The sequence below is a fragment of the Crotalus tigris genome, unplaced genomic scaffold (assembly GCF_016545835.1).
Source record: "Crotalus tigris isolate CLP2741 ecotype Arizona unplaced genomic scaffold, ASM1654583v1 scf7180000019971.1508617, whole genome shotgun sequence".
Classification (NCBI taxonomy): Eukaryota; Metazoa; Chordata; class Lepidosauria; order Squamata; family Viperidae; genus Crotalus; species Crotalus tigris.
Genome location: NW_024097800.1, coordinates 173150 through 193726, shown reverse-complemented (window position 1 = coordinate 193726; position 20577 = coordinate 173150). Strand labels below are relative to the sequence as shown.

Here is a 20577-nt window from a genome sequence, read left to right as displayed (position 1 = left end):
AGAGATGGCCACATTGGCTATGCTTTTCTATATGTGTGCCCACATGCTTTAGATTCTCTCTCCAATCTCCTTATATTGATGCAGGAAGTCTGAAGTACATATCTCTATGCTGTTTAAAAGGTAAAGGTAAAGGTTTCCCCTGTCCAGTCATGTCCGACTCTAGGGGGCAGTGAAGGAGTCAGTGTTGTCCAAAGACATTTCATAATCACGTGGCTAGCATGATTATATGCTGAGGTGCACGGAACATGTTACCTTCCCACTGAAGTGGTATCTATTTATCTATTTGCATTCACATGCTTTTGAACTTCTAGGTGGGAGGGGCTGGGTCAAGTAACAGGAGCTAACCCAGTTGTGCAGCACTCAGATCTCAAACCCAGGCTGTCAGCTTTCCAAATGACGTGCTCAGTGTCTTTAGGACCATGGTAAACCAGGGTACAGTTCAGCAAACTCAAAACGCTATTTATTACTGATATTTCTAGATGGCTCTATTCCAAACAGCATATAATTGTGTTACATTTAACCTGTATAATACAAGCTCATATTGAATTGGCACCAATCCATTAAAGGTGATTCATGACATTTGTGGATATTTTTATATATAAAGGAGCATTTACCATTTGGAGAGGCTTCTGTTGTTGAGGGAAGAATGCAGTCACTTTGTTCTGGTCTTTTGGAAAAGTTTTTGTAGGCCTCAATAGTGCTGTAAAAGTGCTTAAAGAACTCTTCCGGAACAAATTTATCTTCTTCATATAGATGGTCATGTTGGCTATAATTCTGAGAAAGAGGACAGAATCCCATTTTTAAGAAAATAAGGCCACCTAGTCTATCACTATGCAGGGAAGGTTTTAGGGCAGGAATTTCTTCCTAGGTGAATACATTATTTACAAGTGGCAAAAACACAGGTGAAAACTGTATATGCAAATTCATATTCAACTGAAAAGCTTTTTTGGATAAATATTAAATACACAATTAAAATACTAAACCAGGAATTGGTTTACTTTGCAAATTGAAGCAGCTAAGTTTAAAGCTGGCTTTATACATTATAGTTTCTTTACGTTACAATATCATTTTTTATGTTTTAAACCAGAGATATATAATGGGGGTGAGGGGTTGGTATGTATCTTGGAGAATGCTTATTCTCAAATTTCTGTTTCACCTATTACTATGAAAAGCAATACTGTTGTTTCCACAGACTTATTAGCAGTGCATGCTATGCTTGTTACTCAGAGATTACATTTGAAATAAGTCCTGCTGAATTTGACAGAGATTCAATGCATCAAATGTATATATAAAATAATGTGTACATGTTAAACAGACATATTTATTAAAATACAGGGCTAGAAGAAATTAAACTGTGTGCAAGAATTATTTATATATTATTTTTATGTTCCACAACAATCATACAAACACAAGGGAGGGTATAAATATGATACATAAATATATATAAAAATTGAAGAAATTATATATAATTAAATATATAAATAACTGAAGGAATTACGTATATAAAGTCATAAAGAATGTTTGGCTTATTATACTAGCAAGGTAACTTCTGCAAAAACATTATGTTACAGTCATCCATTCTTTATACATTAATGTCACAGGATACTTAGTAATATAGAGGAAAGTTCAATTTTAGATTATTACCTTATTATATGTGGTAGAAGGTAAGCATGCCATCACATCGATGATGATCCTCCTTAGTTTATTGATAATTGAATAATTACTCAAGACATTTGACATATCTGGAAATTCTTTAAATTTATTGAGAAGATTATTTAGACTGTTTAACAATTCAGGGACCATCAAATGCAACCAACAATGGTAAGGCTGTCAGAGATTATAACAAAGAAAAAAAAGATATTATATTCTGTGCATGCTTTAATAATGTACAATTGTAAAAGTAGTTCAATACATTGTTACATTTGTTTGTTTATTTAGTTATTTTCTATCTACCCAGCATTTATAAACTACCTCAACCCAATCTGCCTTGGGCAGCATTATTTTGTGCTTTGTTAAACTACTATTCAACCATTAATGTGCATGAATCTGTGACTGTCAGCAGTTGCATTTCATGTTGCATGTCAGGAATACAATTCAAATGTCAAAAATACTATGCATTAACAATGTTGCTTCATTAATATATAGACTTGGTTCATCTCAACAGTGAACATATTTTGCTAACACAAAGTGTGTTCATATATTACATTAAGTCATAATGAGATTTGTCTAATTTTGATTTACACCACTGTGTGAATCCTAATAGTACCAAAGCCCATTAATACTGCAGCAGGACAAAAGTTCATTTTCAATTATGAACATCAAACTCAGTTTAAAAGTGCTATTAGATCTAAAAGTTATTAGTATTAGTATTATTAGTATTAAAAGATATTATTGAGTATCTACTGAGATCTCTACCCTATATGGCTTTCCTACCTAATTGTTCAATGAAATGTTGTAGCAATAGCAAAAGCACTTAAGATTTATTATACCGCTTCACAGTGCTTCACAGCCCTCTCTAAGCAGTTTACTAGAGTCAGCATATTGCTCCCAACAATTATGGTCCTCATTTTACCAACCTCAGAAGGATGGGAGGCTGAGTCAACCTTGAGTTGATCAGAATCGAACTGCTGGCAGTCGGCAGAGTTGGCCTGCAATACTGCATTCTAACTACTGTGCCAGAACGATTCTACCTGGTGTAGCATATCTATTTTTTTAAAAATAATTCCAAGTTGGAACTGGAGGTGCTTCTAAGGCCATAGAATACTGCCCCTGTGGCAAATAACCCCGGACATATTCACAAAATGTTTCTGACTATTCACTAAAAAGAAGATGACTATCTTTCTCTCTCACACGCACAAAGTTATTATTCTCTCTGTCAGCAAGTAGATTTAATTAGGCTTTTAATTGGCAGCAAAGAAACAACCTTAGAACATTGCAGTTATATCTGTTTTTTTTGGCCAGGAAAAATTAGAGGCTTGGTAGGAAACCATTTATAATATTACGTACTTTACAATTTAATTAGATGAACAAAATTGAATTTCTGATTAATACTGTGAGTATGTCAATAACCACACCTCAATGTTTGGAATGTTAGAGGAGACAAAAAAAATGCAGGCATAAAAATCTTACAATATTCCTATTGCATAAAATCAAAGATTTCCTGTTTCATCTACCATGGGAAAATGAATCATTTTATATAACTGAAGATTTAGATAGGCTGAGTCATTCACTCACCTAATTAATATGTATATACAAATAATTAAAATTATATTGCTCCTTTGTACACATTTATTTCAAGTAAATAAAATATATGGGGGGGAAAACCATTTAAATGCAGCATGTTAAATTTTAATAGAATTTCAGTGGAAAAGTTTAATTTACCAACAGGAATGTAATGCTCTCTGGCCAGAATATAATTTTATAAGAAAAACCTTTTGAAAAATCTCTGCATTAAAAAGTTCACAATCTGTTTGCATTTCCAAAAATTGAAAAGCAAAAATAATTGATGCTGCATATGTTTATGTTTTGAAATAATTCAAATAGCTTTACATACCAATGTGTCTGTCTTCTGGACATATCTAAGAGCTATCATATAATCATCTGGAAGATTTCCAACCTACAGACAACCAAAGAACACAAAAAATTATTTAACTCTTTAAGGAAAAAAAATTGAAATAGAGAAGACAATGTAGCTAAGCGTATAAAGTCCAATCATGCCTGTGGGAACCTGACATGCCACTTGCATGACCATGCAATGCAAATTTTTAAATCCTGATCTTTTTTATAAATTATGTACCAGCCAATTGATTCATTTCAGATTTATTTTCAAACATTTTTTCAGTTCCTTGTTGAAAATCTCCCTTTCAGGTATTTTTGACTATATCTGTTTTAATCTTTTACTCCTGTGAACGATGAAGGGCACTAGGTGGACTCCTTCTGGTTTATGGCTTGTCTGGCTGTCACTTGTATGTGAAATATCAAACTGAAGTTTGTTCTGCCTATGAAAGAGAAAGAGATGAAGCACATGATCTAAGTCTCACAATGGCTTGTTTTTCTGTTTTATTTGTAGTGGGTCAGCATATTTTTCTAGGACAACTTGCTGCGGCTAGCTTGGCGCCACCAACTCACCTCTGCCAACTCACTGCCACCAAACTGCTGCAGGACAATTCCACATGTCCAACTCGCTGTGGGGACAAATTGCCACAAGCAGCTGGAGCAAGAGCTGGTCAGGTGAGCAAACCAGCAATTGGGCAGAGCACAGAGTGCAGCCAAGGGCTTCTTATTTTCACACTCTTGCTGCTGTGCCAAGCTCTGTGCAAAAGAGTTCGGGAATGGTGGCAGTGGACAGGATGGGTGGCAGGGAAGCAGCAGTGGCCAGGGATGTCCCATTTTCACACCCTCTGCCACCATTGCTGCTGCTGCACCAATCTCTGGGACACAGATGCTGGGGACAGCGGTGGCAACAGGGATGTGAAAATGAGATGCCTCTACCACCACTTTGCTGCCATTGCTGCCTCTGTCCTCAGCCTCTTCAGTCCAGAGCATGGTGCAGCAGTAGTGGCAGCAGCAGAGGCAACAGTTGGGGGTGTTAAAATGGGATGCCTCAACCTCCACCACCTCCTTGCTGCCCACCCTGCCTACGGCCACTGTCCCCAGCCACTAAGGCATGGAGTTTGGCATGGCAAGCCACTGTGCACTCTTCCCACCTGCTCACTCACTCACCCAACTCTCTCCCTCTGGTCACCTGCAGTGTGTTGTCTCCATGGCAAGTTGGCCATGTGGAGTTATCTTGCAGTGACTTGGCAGAAGTGACTGCCCATTCTGAGCTGCTGCAACAAGTTATCCCATTCCTTTTTTCCATGGCTCCTTTTTAAAGCCTTTGTATTCTAATTGGAAAGTTGCTATCATAATTTGACTCAGTAATATTTTCTTTAATCTAAATATATGCAGCTCCTATAACCATTCTTCACAGGACCTGATTCCATATTCCTCATCAATTTGATAGTCCTTCTCTAAAAATTTTCTAATGTGTTTTTATATTTTTTTAAAGTGTGATGAACACGATATTCCAAGTGGGAACTTACCAGGTCAGCATAAAATGGAATAATTACTCCCTGTTATCTTGATTCTATCTTTTAGAATCTATTATACTGCTGGTTCATGTTTAATTTTTCGTCATCCAGTATAACCCAAATCCTTTTGGCATTGTTGCCAGGAAGCCCTCCCCATTTGTGCCTTACATTCTTCCTATATAGATGCATAAATTTATACATATCTTATTCATTTCAGTCATCTGTTCAAGCCTATCCAGTACTTTTTGAATCTTCTCCCTTTCATTAAAAATGTATGAGTCATCTGCAAATGTTATAAATGGGTGAGGAAATCACCCAAGTCACCAATAAAAATGTTGAACAGCACAAGGACCAAGACAGAAGCCTATGGCACTCCACCAATCTTCTTTCCAAGATTAAATGGGGCCAGTGATGAACACTCTCTGGATGTGCTCATTTAGCCAACCATAGGCCCATCTAACAAGAGGTATGGTAGCTCATATTTCACCATTTTATAAAGGGGAATATCACAAGGCACTCTGTCAAAGACTTTGCCTAAGTCCAGGTGCATTATGACTGCAATATTTTCCAACTTTGTCAGAGATAAGGTTAAGCTGGCAAAATTTGTTTCCAACAAATCTAGTCCAGGTGCTGTTAACTGTAGTGTTCTTATATAATTGCTTCTATAAATCACAGGTTATTATTTACTAGGCTTCATCTCTCAGTTTGGACATAAAACAAGCTCATCTTATTGATGATTGCACAGAGAGCTGAAAGATCATCAAGTAACTCTAAGCAATCATTATGGCGTAATGTAGTGAATTAAATTTGTGCCTGATTATGTGATATGCACATGGTCATTTTGGTTTATTTATGTCAAACATGTCAAAAACAAGGCCCACGGGCCAGATCCGGCCCAGGAGGGGCCCAGATTTGGCCCCCAGAGCTATTCCAGAAATGACAAGGGCCATGGAGTTCTATAAGCCTAGCACCTCGGGGCATACTGGCCTGTGGGAAGAAAGGTGTGGAGATGGGAGTATGTGGTGGCACAAGCCAAGAATCGGCCGGCTTCTAGTCACCATCTCTGCCACATGGTAGGGCCGGATGCAGAGCTGCAGACTGGAACTGCCAGCAGTTGGCAACGTGTGAGGCTCTGTGGTAGCTGGAAAGGATGAGAAGGAGGAGAAAGCAGGAAGGGTTTCTCTCTCTCTCTCTCTCTCTTTGTGTGTGTGTGTCTCTCTCTCTCTCTCTCTCTTTGTGTGTGTGTGTGTGTGTGTGTGTGTGTGTGTGTGTGAGAGAGAGAGAGAGAGAGAGAGAGAGAGAGAGAGAGAGAGAGAGAGAGAGAGAGACAGCAGGGAAGTGAAAGTGTGGGGAACAGGAAGCATTGCAGAGTAAGCAAACTTACAAAAAGGGGATCTCTCTCTCTCTCTCTCATACACACACACACACACACACACACACACACACACACACACAGAGAGAGAGAGAAACCCTTCCTGCTTTCTCCTCCTTCTTGCCCTTTCTCTCCAGCTGCCACAGAGCCTCACACATTGCCAGTGGCCGGCAGTTCCAGGCTGCAGCTCTTTATCCAGGGTGAATGCTGCATTCCCCTCTCCAGCCCACATGACAGAGAGGGTGATGCTCGGTTTGTGCCTCTGTGCTCTCCCATCTCCTTGCCTTTCATCCCACAGGCCAGGTGGCGGGCGGGCAGGCTGGGCCCCTTCTTTCAATCTCCCTGCAGGGTGACCCTGAGGATCTAAAACTGATCATATTCTGGATGACTGACACGAAGTTTAGATCAGCGCCACCCCTGCCACCAGCACCTCCATGGCCCACATACCTGGCATCACAGCCTGTGAGCACTTCTCTTTCCCCAGCCCTGTGTGGGAAAGCCACAGTCACCGGCAGCAAAGAGAAGCAAGATGACAAGACTAGATGTCAGGCAGTTTGCAGAAAGCCAGCGAGAAGATAAGGCCATTTGGGGGGTTGGGTTAGTCATGTTGTGATTCTCAGAAAAGTGAGAGGCCCAAAAGAAATATATGGAATTATCTGCAAAGGACTTCTGGGGAGATGGCTTGGAGCCATGTGCTGCATCAGGAAGGTGGTGTGCAGGCAGGTGAGAGAGTAAACTTGCAGATTGGCTTTGTGGTCTATTCTTGCCACCTCCCCTCCCTAAAATCCAGCCAATAATAGAACTCTTTGGATTATGGGAAGTTAAGAGGTATTGGCATGAGTTGAAATTAAAAGGTCAACTCCCCCCCCCATTATTTTGTTGGAGACGTGGAAAGTGTTTCTTGCTTCTACTTCCCCTCATCTGCTCTTTTATAATTTAATCCAGACTTACCTAAACTAATGTCTTTTGGGTGTCATGGACCATAGTTCCCATCATCCTGTGATTATGCTGGCTAGAAATGCAATGCCTTATTTTCTCTGCAGTATGCGCCTAGGAGGCAGTAGGTCTGTGGGATTTAGATGTATTTAATCATTTGTTTCTTCTGCCTAATTTATTACATCAACGTCTAATTTGAAATTAAATGTTTTAGAGAAATCCAGGGTGGTTTACAAGAAAACTGTCAAAGACAGTTTTTGCAAAGCATCACCAGCATTGCTTAAAAATAATATTAAAAGCGTGTATTTTAGGAAAGAAAAATATTAGTAGTAATTTACTTAGTGCTGTTTGACCATAAAATGTGGTGTTGTTCTACATATGCCTGGCTGAACAGTGTGTTTGGAGTTGCCTCTAAATGGGTGAGGGATGCACTATTCTTATTTTCCTTGGGAGAAAGCTCAATAATTAGGGTGCTGTCTCTGAAAAGAGGCATTGTCTTACCTGAACGCCTTTTCTCAGCATGACGATGGAGAATCCACCAATGGGTTATGCTTGTCTTCTGCCCGTAGACTAAGTCAGCCAATTTTGTTCTGCCTCTTCCTGGGACCTCCATTCCCCAGTTCTCAAATGAGACGAAGTTGCTGACTAAGATTCCATTTGTTGGCTCAATCCTCTTCCCTGCATAGGACCTGACTGGCCTAAGGGTGGGAATGGATTCTCCATCGTCATGCTGAGAAAAGGTGTTCAGGTAAGATAACGCCCCTTCTCCAGCATGACGAGTGGAGAATCCACCAATGGGACGTACCAAAGCCTCACTGTCCCTATGGGTGGGAAGCAGTCTGGGCCTGTGTCCCACTTTCTGGTACTACGCACTGGAGGACCTTCCTGCCAAATGAGGCCTCTGCAGATGCAAACCTATCTAACTTGTAGTGTCTTATGAAGGGAGAAGGTGATGCCCATGTCACCGCCCTACATATTTCCTCAATCGGTGCCTGAGTCGCCCACGCTGCCAAAGTGGCAGTGTTGCAAGTAGAGGGTGCGGTGATTTGTCTGGGGACTATTCGCAACTGTCCCTGGTACGCCACTGCTATGCACTTCCTGATCCATCTACCGATTGTGGAAGCTGTGCATGAGTAGAAGGAAACGAACAGGGCCTCCGATTTGCGGAAGGGTGCCTAAGGGCCCTGCGAACATCCAGGGTGTGCCACTTGCACTCCAATTCATGGGAAGGGTGACGACAAAAATCTGGTAGCACCACCTCCTGTGTTCCGTGAAACAGGAAGTTAACCTTGGAAATGAAGGAGGGATCTAAGCGTAGAACCACCCTGTCTGTGTGGAAGGTACAGAGATCCTCTCTAACTGATAGTGCTGCCAACTCTGAAATGCGCCTAGCTGAAGTGACTGCAATCAGGAATGTGACTTTAAGGGTCAAAAATTGTAATGTGCAGGTCCTGACAGGTTCAAATGGAGGTGAGGTAATGGCTTGCAGGACCTTGGACAGATCCCAGGAGGGATATCTGTGGACCATGGGTGGTCTGCTGTTTGTTGCGCCTTTAATGAAAACCTGCACTGCCAGGTGTTTGGCTAGTGGTTCAGAGTTGCCATATGTAAGAATAGAGGATAGGGCAGCCACCTGCCTATGAATTGTGTTAGGTGCCAAGCCCTTGTCTAGACCCTCCGCTAGGTAGTCTAAGATCCTTGGGATAGAAATACTAAGAGGATCTAGCTGCTGCCTTGTGCACCAGCTGTAATAATTTCTCCATGTGGAGTTGTAAATTCTGTTGGTTGAGGGCCTTCTTGAGGCCAGGAGTGTCCTAATGACTCTCGGTGAAAAGGTTTTCCTTTTTAGGAGGCTCCACTCAAGTGCCAGGCGGTTAATTGGAGCCACTGTGGATCTGAATGAAGTAGAGCCCCCTGACTGAGGGAGATTTGATTGTGTGGGGGGATGCAGAAAGACTTACAAGGTCGGCAAACTACAGCCATCTTGGCCTGTGCGGTGCAATAAGTATCATCTCTGCTTGTTCCTGCAATATCTTCCTGATGATTGCCTGAATCAGAGGAAGTAGAGGGAAGGTGTATAGTAACCCCTCTGGCCAATGTCCCTGGAGGGCATCTGCTCTCTCCACTCCTGGAGACGGGAAGCAGGAGAAGAATCTTGGGAGCTGAACATTCTTGGGGCTGGCAGACAGGTCCAGTACTGGGTGACTGAACTGAGCTGATGCTTCCCTGAAGAGAGCAGGGTGTAGGCTCCACTCTGAGTGGTCTATTGTTGCCCTGATCAGAGAAACCGCCAATTGATTTGCTTCTCCTGATATGTGCTCTGCCCTGAGGGAGGCTAGGTTGTTTTTGGCCCAGGTTCCCAGCAATTTGGCCTTGGTCATGAGGGCCCTGGACCACGTGCCCCCGTCAGTTGATGTGGGCTTTGGCTGCCAAGTTGTCCATGAGCACTAGAATGTGTTGATCCTTTACTGCGCTGTGAAATTGATGGAGAGCCAGATGTATGGCTCTGAGCGCCAACCAGTTTATGTTGTGTTTCAGATCCCCCTTTGACCATTGGCCCTGTGCCAACTTGGATTGTAGATGTGCTCCCCAACGGAATAGGCTGGTGTCTGTGGTCAGGGTGACTCAGTCAGTCTCCTTGAACACGTGTCCCCTTGTCATTGCTGGGAACAACCACCACTTTAGTGAATTTAGGACTCCTGGTGGCACCTTTACCCTTTGGTTGGAGGTGTGCCATGAGGAAGGTGAGGTCTGCTTTCCTATCCTCTGATTTCAGGACCTCTGCTCCATCTCTGGCTACCGTGGATGGGGAAAAAAGCATGGCTAAAGGCTCATCTACCTTCGGGACCTCTATTATCTCCGCTAGGCCAGGGTCTATGTTGAACAGCTTCTTGTCTGTTTCCCCCATCAAAAGAAAAGATCCCGGTGCCCCCATATTATTCTGAATTGAATCAAAAAAGAAAGGCGGGGCAGGGAATAAATTATTGTGTGTAGGTGGGTTGAGAAAACACCTCGTTGTTTTTGACCTGACTAGTTGACCTGACTCGATCTTGAGGGATTGAGGGTCTCTCGATCTTGGCTGTGCTGCTGGCCTTGTGAAGGAGGGACTTGAATAGGGTGGGGTTAAATAGACGCACGAACGGTGGATGGTCTGGGGATATGTCATCATCCTCTGACAATACCTGATCCAACTGCTCATAGTCCTCAGCAGGAGACTTCCTGTGTCTGGAAGATAGAGGAGAGATTGATTCCTGGTATACTGAAGCTTCCTCTTTAGAGAGGAGGGGGCGACCTCTTGAAGTCATGGACCCGGCCCTGGAACAATGATGTCTTGAAGAGGCCATGGCCTGAGCGACGGCCTGAGATATCAGAGATTGTAAGTGTTCCAATGACAATGCTCCTTGGTTACCTGTCATCGTCCCCTGGCCCTCAGGCCTTTCACTAAGAGAGGATTTGATTGCCTGTACCGTGTCAGCCTCCATTTCCAGAGGTTCCTGACCAGGCTTCCTCGGACCAAATATTTCCTCCTCTTTATAATTAGGTGGAACTAGGCTGTCCTCTGCTGTGGCTTGCCTCTTTTCAGCCCTAGAAAACTGTTTTTCCAGGGCCTGGTGTCTATGCTTGGCCTCCTTATCTGCTGCCTTAGATGGCCTTTTGCCAGAAAAGGATTCTGCCCACCACCTCCTGGCTAGATCCTCTTGCACCCAGGAGGGCTGATGGAGGATTCCTGCGGTAATTGGGCGTCGTTTGTGTCTGCCATTGGCAGAAAAAGAGATATCCCAGCTCAAACACTGGGAGAAATCTCAATAAGAGGCCTTGTGCAGGATTAGTTCAGGAAAACAATTGAGCAATTTGACAAGTTCCTGTGACTGTCCTCCCTTGAGGAGGTATCCGAATGATTGATTGATTTTTTTTAAATTAATTTTTATTTTTTTATTTTTCTTTTTAAAAAACTAACTTGGCTAGAAGGAAGGAATGAGATGCTGAATCCGATTTCCTTGAGAAGGGGGAGAGCAGTTCGACTGCAGTCCTGCCCTCCCTGCTCTGCAAACACGTGGAGTTAAAATGGTGATCAAAGTCCGCCGATTGCTCTCCGTGTCCCAGCTGATGATTGGGAAGGCTGGCAGAGTTCAGTTAGCACCTGCCTATTGGCTTGGCTCCCAGAAGAACTGCGCGGTGAGTTTAAATACTCCACCGGCCGGCGGAGCTTCGGAAGGAAAACCGCGGGAGTCCCTTAGCTCTCCGCAGCTCAGCTGATCTGCGGGGGAAGCCCTATGAGCCGATTCACTCTCTGTGTCTCAGCTGGCTTCAGAGAAGGCCACGGGGGGGGGGTCTATCAGCTCTCTGCAGCTCAAAAACTTTCAGAAAAGCCGCAGAGATGTAACAGCATCCGTGGATCAGCCGGCTTAGGGGAAACAACCGAGAGGCTGAAAATGCATCCAAAAGGATTCAGCTATCCCTCTGAGAAGGGATTAAAATATCTTCAAGGGAGAGAGGAGGTGCTGGGGGGGTATAGGGAAAAACGAAGGTCCCCCCCACTCTGGAGCTCGCTTGGAGATCAAACAAAAATGGCGCCCCGGCTCTTTGTTCTGTCCGACGATCGGCTGTTTTAAGAGCCTCGCGGTAGCACTGTGATCGCCCAGCTAAGGAAAGCAGCAAATAGCTATTCACCCTTGTTCCCTCCCCCTCCCTTTGAACTAACTCAATCCACTGAGAGAAAGGGAAAAAAATATGACCTGATTGTAGAAGATTGTTTCTGGAGCCAGAGATATCTGTCTGAACGGGCTGAGACTAAGTCGAGAACTGGGGAATGGAGGTCCCAGGAAGAGCGGAGAAAAATTGGCTGATTTAGTCTACAGGCAGAAGACAAGCATAACCCATTGGTGGATTCTCCACGTGTCGTGCTGGAGGAGGCTCTGCTCATGGCCACTGTTCTATAAACCAAACAAGGGGGACCATCTGCTCTTAATGGATAGTAAACAAAGATGATTAGGGGACTGGAGGCTAAAACATATGACAAATGTTTGTGGGAATTGGGTATGTCTAACTTAGGGGTGGTGACATGATAGCAGTGTTCCAATATTTTATGGGCTGCCACAGAGAAGAAGGGGTCAACTTATTTTCCAAAGCATCAGAAGGCAATAATAGATGGAAACTAATCAAGAAGAAAACCAGCCTAGAACTAAGGATTGTGAAAACAACTAACCAGTGAAAAGGCTTGCCTTCAGAAGTTGTGAATGCTCCATCACTTTTAAGAAGAGATTGAATATTACATTGTCTGGAATGGTATAGGTCCCCTGCTTGAACAGGGGGTTGGACTAAAGACCTCAAAGGTCTCTTCCAACTCTCTTATTCTTTGAGAGAAGTGCTTCCCAACCTCTCCCCCTCCCCTCATCCCTTCCTGGGCACAGAGAGAAGGAGGGAGGGAAGGAAGGGAAACAGGAAAAAAGAAAGGGAAGGAAAGAAGATGGGAGTGAAAAGAAGGGAGGCAGTGAAGGAGGGGAGGAAGGGAGGGAGGGAGATTGGAATGAGAGGAGGGAGGGTCTGAGGAAAGTCCTGCCTTAGCACTTGGTCATCAGCAGCCCTGTTGCCCTTTCGCCATCACCTGGTGGTTTCCCATCCTATTGCTGAGGATGATTTGGTTACAAAGCCAGGTCTCCTTGCATGGAGAGGGAGTGAGCCCCCCTCTGACTCACACACTTTGCCCTCCTGCGTCCACCATGAGTAACCTGGCCAAGGAAAGTGAGCACAGCAGCAGCAGTTTCAAGGAGGAGGTAAGCACAATTGGGCTCCCCCTCAAGGAAATGTGGCTGGGCCAGGCAAGGTTGTGAGGTCCTGGTGATGTGGGAGCTCGAGGGACGGGCTGGGTGCTTGACTTTTGCTGCCCAGGGCTCTGGGCACTCCGTGCCACTGTCCAGGGCCCCCCCGCACAGCCTGAAAGGGACAGTGAGCCTCCTCCAGTGGACCATGCCCTGGCACTCACCCTGGTCCCATCCACCTCTCTGCCAGAGACCCTTGGATCCGCCCCGGTCCTGCCCAGGCCCACACAGGTACCCCTGATGCAAGTGACCTTGAGCTGGCCACACCCACCCATCAGGCCACCCCCACCCCAGCCACCCCCAAGGGCAACCACAATGCTGATGAGGCCCTCAATGAAATTGAGTTTGACACCCCTGTATTAGACAGATATTTATCTTTTCAGGAACTAAAGACACCATGTATAATATTCTCTCCTCTTACTTTTTCTTTCCAACCACCAACTTAGGAGGTAGGTTGGGCTGAGAAAGATTGAATGGTCTCAGGTCCCTAATGAACTTCTGTGGCTATCGGTAGACTTCAACCTATATTTCTCCAGTCACACTCTAACCACTACACTGCACTGGCTCTTCATGTTTTATGGCTTAATGTATTGTGGGAATCTAGCCATTATGTATTTTTTTTTTAAAAAATAAAACAAATCAAGCTTTAGTGCTATAAATCCTAAATTATAACTTCTGTATGTAGTTCTAAAACTTAAAGCACTCCTACTCTACTAATCAATTTCCCTAGAAGAAGAATGAGCAACATTTTCTTTTTATATCCTGCTTAGTAGTTATAGGGGATGAGGACCCAGTGATGTCATGGCATCACCAGAGTTGGTAGGAGCAAACATTCCAGATTCTTTTAATTTTAATTTTGAGCTAGAAGAAAGGTCCCATAGAGGGTTTGCCTTGAAATTTATTTAATTTAATTTATATTGGGCCTTTCTAAAATGGTTTTGCTTCCTTTTTTAAGTGATACAGTTCTAACTTTTAAACAATACATCAAAATTCTGTAAAATGAAAATGGGTCTGAAAATTATGGCTATGTCTATTCTGATATGGCTTTCTAGGCCATTAGAGTTTTTGGGGCTACATGCAGCTTGTAGACTCTTGGCTGCTCATCTGCAATCTAAAATGTCATTTTTTTCAGCCATGATTTTTGTTTCAAAATAGATGCTAGAGAAGAGTTTGGCTTCTTGGGTATTGTCCAACAGTTTTCAGAAAGAATGAGTCAATTTAATATGTAATTAAGGATCAGTCTGTGCTAATAAGATCCTTGTTAACAGGTAAGTAGCTAGAGTTCACCTATTACCTAATCAAAGTAACATATCTTCCTATTTAAATTGTTATACTAGACCCATTTGTCTAATTAATAAAATAGATCACTCAAGGGAAGAGCTAGTATTTAGCAAGATAAAGTTATTTACATCTCTTAATCCTGTCAAACAAAAAGAAAACACAGTAAAATTATTTTGAAATACACATTTCCTAGGACTGTGAACTTTTTATAAGATTTGTCAATTTCTATTGATATCAAAAGTACTGATATTCTTAATCATTTCATGTTCCATTTTAATTAATCTATTTTAATTAATTTTAGAAATGGATACACCTAGAATAATTTATCAAAAGCACATTCAGAATCTGCATGTGACTTTAATGCAAAATCAAATATTACATTATATTCAGACTTAGTTGAACTAAAGTAAATTCAGGTAAATCAATGATTATGTAAGTTACCAATGTAAGTTCCAAACTAGGTCTACTCAGCACAATGTTTGCTTTTAGATCAACTCCCTTTCCAGTCGAGGGAGAGAGGGAAAGAGAGAGAGAAATTTTATATTAAAATAAAAGGGCATCTTGCATTAGTTTTTAATTCCTAAATAATTCCGTATTATACTTTTTTGACTCAAGAACAAATTGTATGATATATAACATAGGCATTGTATGGAAGCTTTTCCTTTCCCTTCTTTTTTACACTAAACACATCATGACTTGATCCAGATTTCATTGTTTTACTTTCTGAAACTCATTCCGTCCAAATTAGTCCTGGGTCCCATCCACATTTGACTTGCAGCCTCAATAATATCACATAATCATTTGAGAAATCTTGCACTAAATGAAATTTCTTTTTTTCCCAAATAAGAAAACTATGGTTCACAGCTGTGGAAACAGCCAGGATTTTGAGGCAACTTCAAAACCATCTTTTAGATTTGGAAGAAACCCCTTTCCTCATGTATATTTCAGGAGGAGAGGCAAAAGGATGGTGGGATGGCCAAAAGAATCATTCAGATTCACGTGAACACACAAGCATTTGGGACCCCTTAGCCAGGTCCAACATCAACCACACTAAAGAAAAATTCCTGTTTTCTTTATTCAGTATCCTCAGAGTGATTAGATGCTTCACAATGTCAGCAACCATGTATTTCTTTAAGGAAGGTCAGTGCAAGATTAAATCTGTTCCAGATCGAGAAGCACAACAAGAATTGACATGTATTATGTATATAACCTATTTTACTGGCATCAAAGCCTGTTAAGCTCTTTTCATGCACAGCTTAAAAAAAACCTAAGTAGCCAAGATTTCAAATTCAAGGAGTATGAACATTTTAATAACTATTAAAGAGGAGGAGGAGGAGGAGGAGGAAGAGAGAGAGAGAGAGAGAGAGACTGATATTACATAGCTGAAGCCTTGCAACAAATTTAGATTTTTGAAAAGACATGCTGTCTTATTCAGAAAAAATTTCATGAAATTAGAATTACTTATGTAAATACTGACTAGCAGTATATTTGCTGTGACATCCGTTTCTATTTCATTTGCAAAATTCAGAGGCATAATGCTAGTATTTAATGACAAATTGTAAAAATATCATGTCTGAATTTCCTAGTCCCATATTCTCTTCCTAATCCTCCAATCTTTTCCCCACTGCAATTTTTACTAGGTTTTTTAAAAAAAAATTTTTGCCCTACTTTTGCTGATAGCAGTGCATGCTCTGCTTTCAACTCAAACTGGACTGATTATTTTACTAATAATGACAAAATATATTTATGCTTCCTTGTGTCCTCCAATGCCATAAGAAGTCTGCCCACTTTTTTAGCTTAAATGATGGCAAGGCTCTAGAAGAGCCTTATAAGATACCATTCCTTCTAATAAGAAGCAGTTGCTGGTTAAACTAGCATTATTTATATGCTACAAAATGCAAAAGGAACTTTTTAAAATTCCAATCAATTAATTATTTTTACTTGATGGATCTGCACATTCATATTAGACTTGGAAAGGGACTGTTCCTGCAGTAGGAAAAATGTGATTTATGCTATCTGGTGGGAAAGACAGCTTGCTAGGAGTTGTTAAAACTTGGATTTGTGGACTGCTTAGAAACTGAAGGGATGAGGAAAGCATGTAATGAAAGGAAGGATCAAATCTTTAGCAGGTGACAGCCTAAGACTAGTTGATCTGCTTTGGCTTGTTGGGTCTTGACTGCTGCAGGAATGAAACAACTTCTGTAAAAAAAAGTATCACATCTTTGGATGTCTTTTTCTGACAAGAAAGGGACTGACAAGCATGCCAAGAAAAAAAGTAACTGGTTGTGCTTGCATAAGGTACGACCTGAGTTAAGTACAGTTTGTAAAAACACAGGAAATTGCATCAATATTTCACTGAATCTATACGGCCTATGTTCAATGTTGACTTTCTTATATGCTGTTTGCATATGCATATCATTCATAATGCATGCTGAAAGTCATGCTTTGTAACATTGTTCCATTCCTCTGCCTTTTCTCAGAGCAACAACTCCCAAGGTAGCATTTAGTAGAAAATAATAATCGCAATATATTCTCCAGTCCCATCTCATCCCATCCACTTATGGACCCTTGGATGAAAGTGTACAATCTTCTATGAAGCAAAAAAAATGTTGGCATTGGCTATAAGAAATGGCCCAGAAAGGGAAGGAAGCTAAATTACAGAAGACAAGTTTTGTACGGGTAGTTCTCAATTTATGACGGGTCATTTTGATAGTTTAAAGTTACAATGACCTTAGAAAGGGTCTTAAAGCAATTCTGACCATTGCAAAACATTGCACCACTATCCCTCCATCATGTGGGCACCTCACAATCCATTCACATTTATGAGAGGTTCTCAAGTGCCCCACAAACATGTAGTCATCATTTACAATCTTCCATGTTGGCTTCCACAGAAAGTCAATGTTTTCTGTTTGGATTTCAGCAGGGAGGATTTTTAGTTGCACCCCTCATCCCCTCAAGGCAGCACAAAACCCTTGTTCCTAAGGAGTTGCATGCTTGATTTAAGCAGATGCCACAACAGAGAGGTAGAAGTAATGTAAGGAAGGCTTGGCTCAGGCAGTACATGAATGTCTCTCTGCTTTGGCATTGAAAATCTAACTTGCAGAGGATTTTCATTGTTAGAGCCTCCCAGTGTCTCCTTACTTGAGACTCTGTCCACTTAATGATGGACAGAGTGCTGAGATTGAGGTCATTAAGCAAAGCAGTCATGTGGGTGTTTTGTTTAATGACTAGTTTGCTCAATAACACAGATTCCGGTTCCAATTTATGCCATGAATAGACATTTCTATTTTCAGTGTCTTGATTGGATGATTTAAGATAGGCACACACACATATATTTACCCCTAGTGATTAAAAGCATAGAAAATGTTCCTTATATTTTAGAGTTGAAGAGAATTTAGTAATGGGCCTACCACAGACTTAAGAAGCGAATTCATAGGCAGGCAAAACAAGTGTCCTTGGGAAACACTATAGCTATTTTACGGTTTCAAACAAACCCATGTATTTTATAATGATACTCAGGGCTCTTTCTCCATTTTTTTTAAAAATAAGAACTTTATTAGTTTTTTTTTTACACTAAAAAGATAAAAATAAACAGAAAACAAATAATTAAGACAAGCTTCCATGTTTCTGCCAAGCATATCTCTTTTCATCTTATGCAGTGTTTAGTGAGAAATTTGGAAAGAAACCACTTACCAGTACTGCAATTTCATTTACATCATCTGTCACCGGATTCCCACAGGGATGTTGGGCTTTAACAAGAGGATAAAGTAGGAGCAATTGAAGATAAAAGCAAGTGATAATCCAAGTCTGAGGATAGAGAGAGAGAAAAACTGGGAATATAGTAAAGACAAATTACATAATAACAACATATAAATACGTTTCAGAGATTTTTTTTTTCTTTTTGGCTCTTTCAACAAAACCATTTTCTTAAGTTATAAAACTTGAGACAAGTGTTAAATAACAAGTGGACTTAGATGGCAATGGTTTCAGAAACCAAAGCAAGCTTCCAAAGTAAATGTGGTAACATTAAAAGTGGTATCTTTAAAACTTTCATCATATCTTCAATCTATCAACACCAATCACTGTCTCTAAACTCAGCTGTAAAACAGAATCTGTAGAACAAAGTGCAAGGTGCTTCTGGTGCTTCTCCAATTCTATGAGCCTCTGATACCCTGCTGCTGCTGCTTCTTTTGTAGTAGCTATGCCCATAGAGTTGATAGGCATAATTTCCCAGTGGAGAACAAGTTGACTCCCTTGGCTTTAACCATTCAAAAACCTTTGAAAACTGAGTTACTGCAAAGGCCTTGTGAGCTTAACTGCCAAGAGATCCACTGATTGTGCCAGGTAGAAATAGAAATAATCTAGACAAGAAGCATACCCAGAAATAATAGGTATAAGTATTCCTTTATTGTAAGATTACATTAAGAGAATCTTGTAAGTCTGAAAGTTTATCTCAGGTATACAGTATATTGATAAATATTGATAGTGAGATGGGTGGCATATGAAATAAATAAATAAAATATCTCTCCTGCCTTGCCTTGACAGTTCAAGAAAGAAGGGAGGCTCCCTTCTGAATGTTTGCTATACCTCCATTCCTTCCATGGACTCAGCAATTGTTTGTCTGACCATTGCATAATCTGTGGCTCTTGTTCCCTTGTCTCCCTAGGTCATTCCACGTACCATTACAATGAACATGTAGGCTATCTTTAACTTTTGGAGAAAAGATGGGATATCAGACTATCTATAGGCAATTAAATTATGGCCTGACTCTAACCTGAATTAAGGGATTGCAGGCAACACAATATTGAATAACCGGAAGCCGTATAAATATTTATAGAAGTATATACTATAAATAGAAGAATTAACGTAATAGAAAATTAATCTTATTATATATAATATAGATAGAGAAAATTAGAGAGAAAAGTTGCTCAGACATTACCCCTGAATTGTAGCTGAAGAGGAATGAGACAGAAGAAAGGAAAGGAGAGAGAGAAGAGAGTAAAGGAGGGGGGAAGGAAGTAGGAAGGTTGGAGGAGAAGAGGAGGAGAAGTGGGGAGAAATGGGAGAGGAGTGGTGAAGGAAAGAAGAGAGGAGAGGAAGAAGAGGGAAGTAGGGAAGAAAGAGAAGAAAGAGAAAAAGAAGGTAGAGAAGAGGGAAGAAAGAATAGGAGTGTGGATACAATGAAAGGGGAAATGGGCGAGCAACACCAAAATTTATGTGTATGTATTTATTTTATTTTATTAAGTGTATCTGATAGATAAGAATGTAAAAAGAATGTATGTTAACACGTGATAAAATATTGTGGTATATTTGTTGACATGTATGGGGGAGAGTTGGGAAAAATAAAAAAAGCATAAAAAAGGGATTGCAGGGTCATAAAAAGGAGTTTATTGTTCCTGCATATGAATTTTCTGTTTAAAATACAAAAAGAAAACCACATTTAGTACACTGACATATCAAGTCATGGTAGCATCCTAAATGAGCATCTCATTGCTCCTGATATTCTTCTTTTAAATCTTTAATATTAATAGAATATCATTTTTAACTGAGAGAGAGCGAGAGCGATCAATACAAAGATTATTTTACTAGGTATTAAAATTTATACATCACTCTAGCACTCATTGCATCCAAACAGAACTATTTAGGGCAGCTGGAATCAATCCAATGAAATAAAGTATAATAAATTTAGTATAATAAAGCAATACAAAACACTGCCAATATTTGAAAACATTTAAACTCTAGCAAATATTTAAAAACTGGTATTAATATATAAACATATAGAATATCTTTGTTTTGCTATGATAGAAATTGATTTATAGAATGTCTTCTGATATGGCATATTCTTTTTTTTTTTTTTTTTATTAAAAGTTTTATAAATTTTACAAAAAAGAAAAAAGAATACAAAACAAGAGACAACATATACAAAAAAATAAAACTAAACAATACATATATAAAAAAAAAACCCCCCACCCCTCCCAAAACCCCCCCCCTCCCTTCCCCCCCCCTGAGCTTCCCAGAGCAGAATATAGGCTTAAAAAGTAAAAATAAAAATTAAATTAAGAACTTTATATTTATATATATAAAAAGATTATCTATA

General features: G+C 40.8%; 1 protein-coding gene across 4 annotated transcripts in view; it reads right to left on the bottom strand.

The window, feature by feature from the left end:
* KITLG (KIT ligand) overlaps positions 1-20577 on the bottom strand; it is a 64657-nt gene that overhangs the window by 10000 nt on the left and 34080 nt on the right. For all 4 annotated transcript variants that reach the window (XM_039365205.1, XM_039365208.1, XM_039365207.1 and 1 more), the window contains 4 exons: positions 18174-18287; positions 3554-3616; positions 1645-1827; positions 615-774 (listed from right to left, as the gene is read on the bottom strand). In XM_039365205.1, the coding sequence (XP_039221139.1) occupies positions 615-774; positions 1645-1827; positions 3554-3616; positions 18174-18287 (520 nt within the window). The remainder of the gene's footprint in view (positions 1-614; positions 775-1644; positions 1828-3553; positions 3617-18173; positions 18288-20577) is intronic.